General features: G+C 37.1%; 1 protein-coding gene across 1 annotated transcript in view; it reads right to left on the bottom strand.

Annotated features, from left to right (window-relative positions):
- Positions 1-7,555: 7,555 nt before the first annotated feature.
- Positions 7,556-16,711, bottom strand: part of LOC107595377 (AT-rich interactive domain-containing protein 3B) — a 43,679-nt gene continuing 34,523 nt past the window's right edge. The window contains exons 4-8 of the mRNA XM_016285761.1: positions 14,875-15,058; positions 14,216-14,475; positions 11,152-11,388; positions 10,899-10,988; positions 7,556-8,419 (exon numbers count right to left, since the gene is read on the bottom strand). Coding sequence (XP_016141247.1) covers positions 8,274-8,419; positions 10,899-10,988; positions 11,152-11,388; positions 14,216-14,475; positions 14,875-15,058 — 917 coding nt within the window. The 3' untranslated portion in view covers positions 7,556-8,273. The remainder of the gene's footprint in view (positions 8,420-10,898; positions 10,989-11,151; positions 11,389-14,215; positions 14,476-14,874; positions 15,059-16,711) is intronic.

Raw genomic sequence — 16,711 nt, 5'->3', positions numbered from 1 at the left:
TATTGTTTTCCAAAAAAATTATTTTAAGAATATTCTTATTTTAAGAAGAAAAAAAAAAAAGACAAAACCTAAGAGTTTTCTATAATAATTCAAATTCTTGAAAAAAGAATCTTCATAAAGTTAGGATATCCTCAGGCTTCTGCTTCCTCAGAAATCCCAAACAGTAAGAATGATAATGTATTTACTGAAAGAAACACTTAACCCAAACCTTTGGCAGTGACCGGAAATACACCATTGATAGTTATAGGACTCTTACATTTTTACATGTTTTCACACCAGATGTTGGATTTATGAACTGATTTTTTAATGTAAAATGCATGCTATATATTGCCATAGAGGATTTTATTTGCTAGATTATTCTAAAGTTTAACTTTCAGACAAGTTGGGTAACCCTGAATCTTAAGTTTATCTTAAGAAAAAAAAAGAACATTCTTAAAGTATTTTTAGGAACGCACAATACTCTTAACTTATTAGAAAATAGTAAAATACAATTTTGTAAAATACGAAAAATTGTGCTGCCAAATGCATTTGGTGCTCGAGTGTCTAGAGCTTCATTGGAGGACAAAAGTTTAACAATGGCATTTCATGAGTTCATGAAACTGAAAAAAGCTGAAACGTGTGTACAGAATAAACCATATTGAAGAGAAAAAGAAAACATACAAAACCCGAAATTAATCACACAGATGAAGATTCAAAGTAAAGCTTTATCCGACATGTTTAAAAGCCCAGAGAACCATGTCTTATACTACTAACAAACTTATTGTCAAACATTTACCTTGTTTTTATGGTAAAGTGCTGCACTTTAAAATACAACCAGCACAACCAGTTCAACAAGCATTCACATTTTAATTAAAACAGCATGCACAAAACCCACTGCGCATGTCATAGAAGAAAATTCAAACTCAAACCAAGAAACAAACACAAATGTTAAAGGAGGTATCGATATCTGCAGCTAAAAATCTATCCACAACAAGTCAGGGCTACGTTCAGCCCCGACAAACACAGTGCAAAACGTGTTTTAAACGGAAACAGTGGTGCGTTGAACACTGTTCTGATGACGCAAGAGTTGCAGCTATGGCAGCTGAGAAGGCCATTCTTTGTGTTCTTTTTGAAGAATTTTCGGAGCCTGATGAAATCTGTTTAAATACGTGTTTAATACTGCAAAATACGCTCGATGGTACAGTCACTGCCCTTGCCCTCCAGAATAAAAGAGAACATCCCAATCAAATGAAGGGATTTGTGGAAACTGTGGTTGATCCAACATTTGCCTCGCATTTCAGGATGAAAAGAAACATTTCAGATGAAGGATAATCCACTTCTTACCTCCGAGACTGTGTTCATAAAGTTAGGATATCCTCAGGCTTCTACTTCCTCAGAAATCCCAAACAGTAAGAATGATAATGTATTTACTGAAAGAAACACTTAACCCAAACCTTTGGCAGTGACCGGAAATACACCATTGATAGTTATAGGACTCTTACATTTTTACATGTTTTCACACCAGATGTTGGATTTATGAACTGATTTTTTAATGTAAAATGCATGCTATATATTGCCATAGAGGATTTTATTTGCTAGATTATTCTAAAGTTTAACTTTCAGACAAGTTGGGTAACCCTGAATCTTAAGTTTATCTTAAGAAAAAAAAAGAACATTCTTAAAGTATTTTTAGGAATGCACAATACTCTTAACTTATTAGAAAATAGTAAAATACAATTTTGTAAAATACGAAAAATTGTGCTGCCAAATGCATTTGGTGCTCGAGTGTCTAGAGCTTCATTGGAGGACAAAAGTTTAACAATGGCATTTCATAAGTTCATGAAACTGAAAAAAGCTGAAACGTGTACAGAATAAACCATATTGAAGAGAAAAAGAAAACATACAAAACCCGAAATTAATCACACAGATGAAGATTCAAAGTAAAGCTTTATCCGACATGTTTAAAAGCCCCGAGAACCATGTCTTATACTACTAACAAACTTATTGTCAAACATTTACCTTGTTTTTATGGTAAAGTGCTGCACTTTAAAATACAACCAGCACAACCAGTTCAACAAGCATTCACATTTTAATTAAAACAGCATGCACAAAACCCACTGCGCATGTCATAGAAGAAAATTCAAACTCAAACCAAGAAACAAACACAAATGTTAAAGGAGGTATCGATATCTGCAGCTAAAAATCTATCCACAACAAGTCAGGGCTACGTTCAGCCCCGACAAACACAGTGCAAAACGTGTTTTAAACGGAAACTGGTGCGTTGAACACTGTTCTGATGACGCAAGAGTTGCAGCTATGGCAGCTGAGAAGGCCATTCTTTGTGTTCTTTTTGAAGAATTTTCGGAGCCTGATGAAATCTGTTTAAATACGTGTTTAATACTGCAAAATACGCTCGATGGTACAGTCACTGCCCTTGCCCTCCAGAATAAAAGAGAACATCCCAATCAAATGAAGGGATTTGTGGAAACTGTGGTTGATCCAACATTTGCCTCGCATTTCAGGATGAAAAGAAACATTTCAGATGAAGGATAATCCACTTCTTACCTCCGAGACTGTGTTAGGATCTATTGGACCTTGTTTATTTTATTGTGAGCATTCGGCTTATCATTATTGCTGATCACTGTTGTTGTGCTATGATATTGTAATATTTACCATAATATAATCAGAGGAGTATAGAAAAGTTTATGAAAGTGTCACTCCACAATGCAATAGCAAAATATATAAATATGTATAGTATTTTTATGTTACATTAATCAGTGTCTAGCACACCTTCCTAAGGAAAGGAGATGGACCAGAAGACATTGCAACTACTAAATGATATTTAGACAGACTTAAAGAAGTTCCAGATCTATACTTATGCTCTTATTATTTCAGTTATTTTGCCTTTAATGTAAATAAACATGTGCAAACAATATACTTGCTCTTGTGAATTTATTTGGATGTTAATTACATTGTGCGAGCTGTGTCTTTAATACCGCACACATGTTGCTGCTGATTGGGCTGACATGTTTGACACACCCACCAAACAAGAGAAAACGCATATCAAACCCCATTGCACACCGTTTCCAGGAAACATGTCGTTCAAACCGGAAACCGTTGCACAATGGTGCACACCGGTTTGAGCTTGAACTTGCCCCAGATTTAAAGATCTAACAGCACGTGTCAATCTGACTCTGTGCGCATGAGCGCCACCTCGAGGTGAACCAGGAGTGACTTGACCTGAAAGATTCACAAGAGTTTCCATATGAAAAACCACAGAATTCATCTCAGGAAACAGAGAGAAAAGCGTGAGGAAGTCTAGCTGACAATAACTAAAACTGAAACAGAAATATAATAAATAAAAAGATTCTTGCAAGCATAACTAGGCCCAACATTCATCATGTTATGAAACGTAAATTACAAACAAAAAGACTGATTGCTTGTTTTATTCAGTAAAATGCGAATATTCGAACCGTTGTTCTCTTTTAATTTCTGAGGACTGTTATTTTAGCGTGCAATTAATGTTTTTTTGTTGGCGCGCGAAACCAACAATGACGAAAATGGCAGCGATAGGCTAATTTATTATCACACATGATTTACATTTAAGTCATTTAAATAGCAGTCGCATTTATCTAACGAATAAAATAAAAAATCGATTAAAAACGATTGATCTTTTTACCACACACGGTCTCAAACTTGACTGTTTGCAGTATTCTACACGGAAAAAACACTTCTTCAAAATCATATATTTTGGTCATTCTACTAATTCTGAAAACATACCCACCCCTTTATGAAAATAAGCTATAGTCCTACCTATTTGAAGCTCATTCTGTGGCGTCAAACTCTTTCAAACAGCCTCGACGCCTGCCGGTGTTCTGACGATTTGTGCTAACTCCCGTTAAAAAGCGTTAGCTAGCACAAATCGATAGCGAAAAATTCTACCTCAGATGCATCTTATTCATGTAGTTTGAGGCTTTTTTAAATGTCCATACCTAACCTTACCCTAAACCTACCCTTAAAACAATGCAAATATTTCTGGTAGCATGTTTCATGTGTTCATCATTGCTAACCGTCGTCAGGTGACGTAAGCAGCTAAACGAACGAACCAATGGCGAATTCTAAACCGGAAGTGAGCATCCCTGTGCTATACTCCCTTCGAAGGGCAGAACCCTTGAAGTGTGTTCTTTGTAGGGTGTAGGCACTGTCTCGTATAATTGTCTTCATTTGTAAGACGCTTTGGATAAAATATTGTGCTAAATGACTAAATGTAAATGCGTTTAACTCCCTCGGAAGGGAATGACTGATCAAATGTTACCTTGACAAAGCTGTGCATGCATGCTGTAATCCATCAGTTGTTGCAAATAATATTATTATTTTATTTAAATAAAAGTTTAACCCTTTAACTGTCACCCGTCCCCCTCTGTGCGACGCCTAGGTTTAATTCACTATATTACAATTAAATCCTAATATATTCATGACAAACTATGTATCGTTGGAAAGGTCTAAGACGCCTAAATAGATATTTTACCAACGGTTTTGTAAAAAATTATGTAGGAAAAGTAATAGATTAATTTATGACAAGAGTGACAGTTAAAGGGTTAAACTCATATGGTTTAAAACGCATGATTTCAGTGGATAAACATGATAATCAGAACCAAAACAGATGTTTTTAACAGGTACGAGCTCTATTCTGGAAAAGGGGGCGGGGAGCAGCAGCTCATTTGCATTTAAAGAGACAGACACGAAAAACAGCGTGTTTCTGCTTCCACTCAAAATAGGCATTTTCAAAATGATATAATAAATGATCTGTGGGGTATTTTGAGCTGAAACTTCACAGACACATTCTGCGGACACCTGAGACTTATATTACATATTGTAAAAAGGGGCATGATATGCCTCCTTTAAATCATATTTCTATCACTAACGAAACGTATTTTGTATGCCGTTAAAATACAGACAAATTTAATTAGCCTATTCTACTTACTTTAATATGTGACTTTGCTTTAAAAAGCATGGCAAGATCTCCTAACCCCTTTTGTAAATTCTATGGGTCTAGCTTCCGGTCTAAATCCGCCTCCAGCTATTTCTAGCTGTACAAAACAGTTCGTTTAGCTGCTTGATATTGAAAATTGGTGTCTTATCATATTATTTTAATGTATTATCTTAATTATGAACACACTGGTTTGTAGTGCAAACAGTTGTACCGTTTACTGCACGTTGTTATTCTCCTTGATATTTATAGCGGCTAATGAACCGGAAGTCTCGCCCACAGGCTTGCTTGCGCGTTGAAGAAAAAGCTGGATATTTGCAGGGGCATTGTTTTTAATCAACGTGATTGTAATACTTTTTAAGTCTTGAAAGGTTAAGCTAAATGAATACGGGCATCACTTTGACTGTAGGTTCTTTTACTCTGAAACATTATTCCTGCCAAACACACACAGCTTCTTCTTTAACCCCAACACTCACCGTATATACAGTGGGTACGGAAAGTATTCAGACCCCCTTAAATTTTTCACTCTTTGGACTGAAGAAATCAAATGTTAAAAGCCTGTGGACCATTGATCTATATGGAAGCTTATTCCGCCACAGAATGAACGAATGCATGTAATTGCAAGTTCTCATCTTGCAAATCTGACTTTTTTTTGCCGGAACTTGTTTTTTTTTTCTGCCACTGAATAAAAAAAAGTTAATTGCGAGTTTATTTCTCAACATTTTTCTCAGTTTGCAAGCGAAAAAAGTCAAATGCATGAGATATAAACTCAGAATTGCCTGAAAAAAGTCATAATTGTGTGATAAAAAGTCGCAATTATCTTTTTGATTTTATTACTCCGTGACATCAGTGGGAAAGTGTGACGTTGTTTCTGAATGGAAACCATTTATGGCTCTAAAACCTGTAGCATTTTAAAGCATTAGACACAAAAGCAGACAAATATGCAACTGGCACAAAAGAATCTGCACAAGGTTTTTAATCCAGTTCAAACAGAAGAGCTGCAGCAAACATGAAGGATCAGAGCTAGAACAGAAACGAATCAAAGTCCTGAGAATAGACAGAAAGCACATCAATATGGCCAGATAAGCGTGTTTCCCTGGTCACCTGACCCATTACGTCACCATCATACAGACCCGTCACGGTGACCTTTGACCTGTGAGGCCATCCGGTCTTTGGTTTCTAGCTGTGCAGCAGCTGTAGAAGGCAGTTTGGTTTGGTTACAGTGAGCAGGCTTGGCCACCTGATTGTACGAATGCAACAGTTCACGTTTGGTTTCGACACAAAGAGAAAGGAAAGTCCAGCTCGAGGGATTCACGGCAGCATGAGGTATGTAGTGTAAATCTCCACAGCAGAGTCTGAGGTACTTCACCACCGATTACGCATTTATATCATCTTAAAAACAACGAGAGTTCACTTCAAAACATCACAGTACTTCCTGAGACAGACGCCTTCCTGCTACGGAAAGCAAAAATGCGAGACAAAAACATCAAGCGTCAGTGTGGATGAGAGGACGATGGTCGCGCGGAGCTGCTGCTGTGCTTGAGGAATGATTGCAGGGTTACGCTGAGAACTTCATCACACCGTTCATGAGCGAATCTCACAAAACCTCTAAAAAAACACGACGTTTTGATCCAATATCAACAGAAACGATATTTTGCATTAGCAAAATTATGCCTGTTTTTGGAATATTATTAAGATGTTTTACGCTGTGACTATTATACGCATATAAATGTATATACACTTCCGGTCAAAAGTGTGGGATCAGTAAGACTTGTAATGTGTTTTAAAGAAGTCTCTTCTGCTCATCAAGGCTGCATCTACTTAATCAAAAATACAGACAAAAATGTAATTTTGTGAAATAATATTTAAAATAACAGTTTTCTATTTTAATATACTTTAATATATAATTTATTGCTGTGATCAAAGTTGAATTTTCAACATCATAACTGTCACATGATCTTCAGAAATCACTCTAATATACTGATTTATTATCAATGTTGGAAACAATTGTGCTGCTTAATATATTTTTGGGACATAAGATACTCCTTCTGTGATTTTCAGGACTCTTTGATAAATAAAACGTTAAAAAGATCAGTGTTTATTCAAAATATAATTTTTGTGTTTATTAAATGTATAAAAAGTGATAGTAAAGACTTATATTGTTAGAAAAGATTTCTATTTTGAATAAATGCTGTTCTTTTTTTAACTTTTTACTCATCAAAGAATTGAAACTTCAACGCTGCGTCACAGAAATAAATTATATTTTAAAGTATATTAAAATAGGAAACCAATATTAGAAATTGCAATAATATTTCACAATATTACGGTTTTCTTTCTGTATCTTTGATCGAATAAATAGCCTTGATTTGCACGAGAGAAACCTTAAAATCTTACTGATCCCAAACTTATGAAATAATGCTAAATTTCTTATAAATTTGATGAGATCATGAGATTCACTTATTAAAATGTAAAATATGTATGTAAATATGTGCATATACATATATATGCATATAAAAGAAACATGAAAATGTGCATATTATGTTTCTTTAGATTTTCACGAGATTCACCCACATTTATAAAACCTGCCCTGAGATCCAGATGAAATGATTGGTTTTTGCAGATCTCTTAGAAGGCCGCTTGCTCGTTTAAACAACTACTGAGACATTCAGCTGGTTTCTGAGGTATCTGACGGTTGCTCCTGAAGACAGACAGGCTCTGAAATCATCAAACAAACACGCCGCAGAACAGCAGATATTCAGATATTAGATTAACGATCACACGCTCGGGTCCAGACGGGCGACGCATAGAGGAGAATCACAGCGTTTCTGATCCCCACCAATTCAAGCCAATTCTACAAAAAAATAAAACTCATTCAGAGAAAACCTAAACTACAGATCCTGAGGTAAGAGACGTTCCACCGCTGAGGTAAAATTAGGAACCTTGAGTGAAAAAGATCATAAAGTCACGAAACATAATCAGAAGACAGATCGAAACACACTCTAAATAAAAAATCTCCAAGTTCTGTGAAACCTGCCCGTCGTTCGGCTGAACGTTCTGATTGTATTTAGCGTTTTCGGACGTCGAATGCATGAATTTCTATGTGGATCGTTCATCAATCCAGTCTGTTGCATTGAATTGATTGTGATTTTTGCATAAGACTGTATATGAACGATTAACTCGTGATTCGTGAATGAGGCCCAGCCGTGTTATTTTATGCATGTGTGTCCATGTAAATGTTTGCAAACGTGCGGACAGGAGAAACTGAGGTACTGGTTGTGCAACAGTTTGATTTTCAGTAATCGGGTTACGGAGAGCCGCTGGTGGATGGCTGCGCGGAGCTCCGCCCCTTGGAGGAGGAGGAAGAGGCGGGGCTTTGGCTGGGGGCGGGGCTAGAGAAGGTGAAGCTGGGTCCAGGTGCAGCAGACGCAGACTTCTGCGCAAACAGAGTTCCTGCCATAGAAAACATTTAAAAACGAGATCAGTGCTGATTAAAACATACCTACAAATAACACTCTGTGCCAGGGATTCCCAAACCTTTCATCAGCCGAACCCTTTAGACATCAAATATTTTTTGAAGACATTCTGAGGTTTTAGAGCAATATTTCAGTAATTTAACTACACACTTGCACAGTTCTCTGATGATTGTTAATTGTCAGATGATGTGAAAACAGATGTTACTCTAATGGCAATGTACAGTATCAGTGCTTTTCTATGCAACTAAAGTGAAATAACTGAACATAAATATTGGAGCCTGATAAAAATACTCATTTTAGAAGAAAATTTCAGATGGCATTTAGAGGCTTTTGCATCTGAACTCTTAAAATATAATTTTTCTTTTTTATATTAAGTGTTTTATTTGAACCTTTTTGCTGGACATTTGCTGAAACTAAAACTACAACTATAAAAAAGCAATAATAAATGTTACGGAAATGTTACCAACATAAAATTAAATATATAAAAAAGTGTATTTAAAAAAAAAAAAGCAATATGGTTAAAAAACTGTTTTTTTTAATCAATAATTACAACTAAAACTAAAAGCATAATTTGTTTTAAATATAATAATCAACACTCAACTTAAAAAGAAATTTTATGCAAACATGTAAATTGTACATAATGGAGTTTTTAAATAACTTCTAAATTATAAAATTTCTATTTGTTGTTGAAATATATTCATTTAAATAAAATTAAATATATAAAAAAGTGTATTTAAAAAAAAAAAAGCAATATGGTTAAAAAACTGTTTTTTTTTTAATCAATAATTACAACTAAAACTAAAAGCATAATTTGTTTTAAATATAATAATCAACACTCAACTTAAAAATAAATTTTATGCAAACATGTAAATTGTACATAATGGAGTTTTTAAATAACTTCTAAATTATAAAATGTCTATTTGTTGTTGAAATATATTCATTTATACAGTGGCTGTCATAACTTGTTTCATAACAGATTTATTTAAGCATACATTCAATAATTAAGACATCGCTAACAGGTAAAGTAAAATATAACGAGTAGCTATATAGTATAATATTTTACGAAATGCATTTCTCTGGACATATAAAATATAAAATAAAATGCTGCGTGACATTTTGTTTATAAGCTGTTTTATTGACTCATTTCCTCGGTTGAAACACTGATTGCGTGATTAGAAGAGGCAGGAGATGTTCATTCATGTTTATTTCACGTTTAAATTAGTAGTAAATACACTAGTCGACATTTGAAGTGGATCAAAGCCTTTCATCAACGTTGTCCTAAAACCTAAAACCAAAATGTGTTCTTGTGCTGAAAATGTGCTGCCGTTTGAGATTTGTTTCTTATCAAAAGTAACAATATATAAAACTGGAAGTTTCCGATGAATTTCCACTTGTGCAGTGGTTAAAACAATGCTGTATGTGTTCAGTACACATGTGTACCGAAACCAAAAGACCCGTACTGAAAATTACGTGTACGGTTACATCCCTACTCAATTATACTAAAATAACATAAAATAAAATAATTGAAATTACAAAATTTGCTGTCTTTGGATAATTTTAAAACAGTTATTCGGCGAATGGAAGATGACTCAATGATATGTAATTGTTTTAAAGGGGTCATCATCGGATGCCCATTTTCTACAAGTTGATAAGATTCTTTAGGGTCTTAATGAAAAGTCTACAACATATTTTGGTTAAAAAATACTAATGGTAGTGTAAAACAGCATCCTTTTTACCCTGTCAAAAACAGCTCTGCACACAGCAACCCATTTTAGTGCATATCTCTTTAAATGTTAATGAGCTCTGCTGACCCCGCCCCTCTCTTCCGTGGGGTGTAGTGATGGGAAGTTCGGATCATTTTACCGACTTGGACCTTTGAGTCTCGTTCAGCAAAATGAACAAAGCTTTTTTTGAGTCATTTCGTTCATTTTAGCAAAATATAATTAAATTGTTACGTGTTACTTCACTAACACATCTACTACGTACGCAAACGTCGATCACACTACAAACAATACAAAACTGCTATAAGAAACAGAAAAGATTAATTCATTGTTTACCTGAGTCTTCAGTCTATGATGAGTAATCAATTCTCTTTCCGGCTCAGACGGCATTGGTTAAGCTTATGGGGCTGTCACGTGATGAACGAACGACTCGGAAAACCCGAAGACTCGAGAGATGAACTACTTGATTAACTCCAGTACAGAACCTATAGGATGCTGCGCATGCGCGACTGAACGAATCACTCCCCGAGACGACTCGTTCTTCCAGAGTCACATTAAAGATTCGTTCAAAATGAACGAATCGTTCAAGAACGACCCAACACTAGTGGGGTGAAGAGCTGTTCTCATGAGACTGTTTACTTTAGCCGTGGAACTTGCTAACTAGCACATTATAAGAACCCAATAAAATTGATAATAATAATAAAAATAAGCAATGCATTTGTCTGTAAGCCATACCTGAGTAAACGATGCCATTGACTTCCACTGACACGCTGATACTCGCCGCTCCACTGGAGGAAATGCTCACGGCCAGATCCTGCTTCTCATCTACAGACACAAACACTCATTAACACACACACAGACACACAGACACACACACTCACTCACTCACACACACATATTCTCTCTCACACACACACACACACATACACTCACACACACACACACACACACACACACACACACACACACAAACATCGGGCGCACTGACCCCGGGCCGAAGTTCTGGGCCGCAGGTTGACTGGGATCTGCGAGGCCATGGCGAGCAGGTTGTGCTGGAAGACCTGCTGCATGAGTCTCTGCTGCTCCTCGGCCAGACGCGCCATCTTCCTCTCCGGTGCCTCCGTCTCCAGCTTCTCTCGGAGCTGCTCCAGTGTCGCGGCCCGCGCCAAACCCGCCGCCTGCTGCTGCCCAAACGCCAGCGCCACGCAGGACGAGCGGCCATCATCTGCAGGACAGAGGAGAACCAATCTATATGTGACCCTGGACCACAAAACCAGCCACAAGGGTCCACTCTGGAAGCTGAATAAATAAGCTTTTCATTGATGTATGGTTTGTTAGGATAGGACAATATTTGGCCGAGATACAACTATTTGAAAATCTGGAATCTGAAACCCGCCGCCTGCTGCTGCCCAAACGCCAGCGCCACGCAGGACGAGCGGCCATCATCTGCAGGACAGAGGAGAACCAATCTATATGTGACCCTGGACCACAAAACCAGCCACAAGGGTCCACTCTGGAAGCTGAATAAATAAGCTTTCCATTGATGTATGGTTTGTTAGGATAGGACAATATTTGGCCGAGATACAACTATTTGAAAATCTGGAATCTGAGAGTGCAAAAAAATCTAAATATTGAGAAAATCATCTTTAAAGCTGTCCAAATGAAGTTCTTAGCAATGCATATTATGAAAATGTACACTATCCCTAAAAAAATAAAAAATAAAATTGCTTAAAATGTATATTATACATATCACCTGTGCATGATAATAAGATTCTCCATCAATGCAACTTGGTATAAATGGATATTAATGCAATAAACATGGATATTTAAAACATAACATGTTCCTAGCAGTGTTATTTTAGTATCATTGACATACTATTACATATTACTGTTTTTGTTCGTATTTTAAATGTTATTTTATTTTCACCTTAAAGCTGTCCAAATGAAGTTCTTAGCAATGCATATTATGAAAATGTACACTATCCCTAAAAAATTAAAAATAAAATTGCTTAAAATGTATATTATACATATCACCTGTGCATGATAATAAGATTCTCCATCAATGCAACTTGGTATAAATGGATATTAATGCAATAAACATGGATATTTAAAACATAACATGTTCCTAGCAGTGTTATTTTAGTATCATTGACATACTATTACATATTACTGTTTTTGTTCGTATTTTAAATGTTATTTTATTTTCACTTTCATTTTAGTTCAAGATTTAGCCATTTTGTTCCCGTTTTTATTACTTTTTTTAATGTTTATATTTATTTCAGCTACTTGCCAAAGCAACATTTTTCATTTAGTTTCACTTTATGTACTGAAACAACTCAAACCGGAATAAAATCTGATAAATACAATATAGACATATAAAAAAATAAAAAAAAATTCTAAATTACTGAAGCATTCACTAAAAATAAATTAAAAATAGAAAATGCAAAAATGAAATTTAATTCAAAATATTAATAAAAACTCAGAAAGTTCTAAAATAGCCCTGGTTTTAAGAAAAACAACAACTAAAAATAATAATAGTTCTTCTTATTATTATTAACTTAATTTTATTTATTTTTGGTTTTAGAATTTTATTGTGCTTTTTAAATTTTTTTTTTTTACTTTTTAAAAAAAAAAATCTGTTTTTATTATTATTTATTTATTTTTAAAATGTTTATATACTGTAGTTTTAATAAATTTTTATTTATTAGATTTTGTTTATTTAGTTTTATGCTGCCATGGCAATTAGCTGGAATAAAATAAGTTTATGTTTTTTAAACTTTATTTCAGTTAATGTTTATTTTACTTCAAGTAACAGAAATGTTTTGTTTTTTTATTGTGTTTTTAGTTTTAGTTGTAATTAATGATTACCCTGTTTTTTAATCATATTGATGCTGTTTAAAAAATAGCAATAAACCAGTCAAGGTTGTGATTTTCTACACAGTCAGTTATCATCATCTAAAAACACAGGGTGGAAAATGACTGTGTGTGAGAGAAATTCATAATAAGAACAGAAAAAAACAGAAGTTATTCTTTCAAAATGGCCTTTTGCACATCATGTGGCTCATTTGGATGAAAATCTGTCATAATCAGCAAGTGGAGAAACTGACTAATTACCACATGAAACTTCCAGTTAATGTGTGTGTGTGTGTGTGTGTGAGTGTGTGGGTGTGTGTGTGAGTGTGGGTGTGGGTGTGAGTGTGTGTGTGAGTGTGTGTGTGTGTGTGTGAGAGTGTGCGTGTGTGTGAGTGTGGGTGTGTGTGTGTGTGTGAGTGAGTGAGTGTGTGTGTGTGTGTGTGTGTGTGCGTGTGTGTGAGTGTGGGTGTGTGTGTGTGTGTGAGTGAGTGAGTGTGTGTGTGTGTGTGTGTGTGTGTGAGTGTATGTGCGTGTGTGTGAGTGTGTGTGCGTGTGAGTGTATGTGCGTGTGTGTGAGTGTGGGTGAGTGTGTGTGTGTGGGTGTGAGTGTATGTGCGTGTGTGTGAGTGTGTGTGTGTGAGAGTGTATGTGCGTGTGTGTGAGTGTGGGTGTGTGTGTGTGTGTGGGTGTGAGTGTGTGTGTGTGGGTGTGAGTGTGTGTGTGTGGGTGTGAGTGTATGTGCGTGTGTGTGAGTGTGTGTGCGTGTGAGTGTATGTGCGTGTTTGTGAGTGTGTGTGCGTGTGAGTGTATGTGCGTGTGTGTGAGTGTGAGTGAGCGAGCGTGTGTGTGTGTGTGTGTGTGTGCGAGTGAGCGCGTGTGTGTGAGAAAAATATAAAAAAAGAGAAGTCTTATGAGGGACAACGCATTCATTCAATACCACTGAACTAGTGTAAATGTCTTAAGATGCAGTTCATGTCAATGTCGACAGGAGGCGCTGTAACACCACAAACACCAGACTAAACACTAAAACAGCACAAACACCAGCATGTGTCCAATCTCTGAACCTACAGACTCTATAAAAACACCCTGTGAAAATAAATATGAGTTCTGTAGGCATGAATATTGTTTAATAATTGTCTGATTGTTGTTGCTTGATCTAATTGCATTGCTAATTTAAGATTTATTTTTGCATCACTCACTCAGTCCCTTCTTCAGAGATGGCCCCGGGGACGCCTGCAGTCCATTCAGGGCCCCTATGGCCCCCAGCGCTGACAGGTGCATCTTGGGCGGGGTCAGGAGGTGAGGGGCGGAGCCTGGGGAGGGGCTAAAGCGGAACAGGCTGTTGCTGTAACTGGATCGACGGCTTTCGCGCCGGTTGCTGTCGATGGCAGCCTGCAGCTCGCTGGGAGAACTCAACGCTTTCCGCTCGCATTCGTACGGATACAGATACTTCATATACCTGAGACAGACAAACCAGACACACGTCAACACCACCTGTGGATTCCATTCTCATTCTGTGCACTGATTCTGCAGGAAAACCTGCAAAATGCATTTAAATACAGCACAGGCGCTCCAGAATAGTTCACCATTTAACCACAAATTAATCACAGAAAGTGCAGTACAACTAAAAGTTATTGACGAGTTATGTGTGATTCATATAAACACAGTCAGTTATGTATTAAATGAACATAAACAGTCGGGGGGAAAAATTAGATGTGCATTAATATTTTGGATCCGTGACTTAGGTCTTAAAGTGACAGCAGCCTAATAAACCTGCTGCTGTCTGTGTCACAAAAAATAAACTGCATTTTTTTTCTGTCATGTATATCTAATGTGGTATAATATGGTAAATGTGGTATGCGTGCGGAGCGTGAACGCGGCGCTGGTGATGGACGTGGGCAGGTTGAGACCCTTGGTGATCTCTCTCCAGATCTTCTTGTTGATGACCTCCACCAGTCCGCCCTTCTCCGTCACCAGCTTATACAGCATGTACAGATCCAGAACCTGCTTCGCCATGATGGGGATCCTGTTCACCGGAGTCCCTGCGCAAACACCAACACAGAACCCATCAGAAACCAATAAATCACTCGCGGACACACAGTAGTGGTTTTACTGCCTCACGTCACGCCCAACACACCTTAACTGCGGTAAAATCATGGTAACACATGACTCACTGCTTTATAAATCAGTGGCAAAAGGAACACAACAACAGACGCCCAGCCCATGATCAATAAAATCACGACATGAAGAATAAATCACAATAATCCTATTAAACACTCCTCTGCACAGGTATAGAGTTCACCGAAGGATGTGTGTGGTTGCCTGGCAGCATAACAATCAGAGATCAATGAACAGCATGTTAATATAGGACTCAACCGATGTGTGTGTGTGTGTGTGCACGTGTGTGTGTGTGTACAGGCTCATCCAATCAGATGTTAGAATCTGAAATATCTGATTTTTAATTATATATTATACATTATATAGAGTATACAGATTATATATTACATTTTATTGACAGTTAAATAAGTTTTGATAGACATTATCAAAACTAAAAACTAAAAAAAACAACAAACAACATTTTTTTTTTAGATTTCATGATATACTATTGTAGTTTATATAAAAATTTTGTAATACCTTTTATTTATATATATATATATATATATATATATATACACACACTTTTGACTTTATTAATTTTGACTTTATTAATATTGCATTTAGTGTTAATTTATTTTTATTTCAGTTTTAGATTTTATTTATTGCCATTTAGTAGTATTGGTTCTTCAATTTATTTTAGTTAGTTGCCAAGCCAATATTTGTATAAGTTTTTCATCTATTATTTGCAAGTTTTATCAACAACCCTGATTCATGCACACACACACACACACACACACACACACACACCCGCACACACACGCACACACTCACACACTCACACACACGCACACACACACACTCACACGCACACTCACACTCAGACTCACACTCACTGACACACGCACACTCAGACTCACACTCGCACACTCAGACTCACACTCACCACATGCACGCAGACTGCACACACACACACTCACACGCACACTCACACTCAGACTCACACTCACTGACACACGCACACTCAGACTCACACTCGCACACTCAGACTCACACTCACACACTGACACACACACACACACACTCACACTCACTTACACACACGCACGCAGACTCACACACACACACACACACACACACATGCACGCAGACTCACGCACACACTCACACACACTCACACACGCACTCGCACACGCACACACTCACACTCACACACACACACACACACACACACATGCACGCAGACTCACGCACACACTCACACACACTCACACACGCACTCGCACACGCACACACTCACACTCACACACACACACACACACACACACATGCACGCAGACTCACGCACACACTCACACACACTCACACACGCACTCGCACACGCACACACTCACACTCACACACACACACACACACACACACACTCACACTCACTTACACACACGCACGCAGACTCACACACACACACACACACACATGCACGCAGACTCACGCACACACTCACACACACTCACACACGCACTCGCACACTCACACACACACACTTACACGCACGGATGCACGCAGACTCACACACACACTCACACACTGACTCACTCACT

This window comes from Sinocyclocheilus grahami, unplaced genomic scaffold (assembly GCF_001515645.1).
Source record: "Sinocyclocheilus grahami isolate Dianchi unplaced genomic scaffold, SAMN03320097.WGS_v1.1 scaffold201.1, whole genome shotgun sequence".
NCBI lineage: Eukaryota > Metazoa > Chordata > Actinopteri > Cypriniformes > Cyprinidae > Sinocyclocheilus > Sinocyclocheilus grahami.
This window is presented reverse-complemented; position numbering and strand designations above follow the sequence as displayed.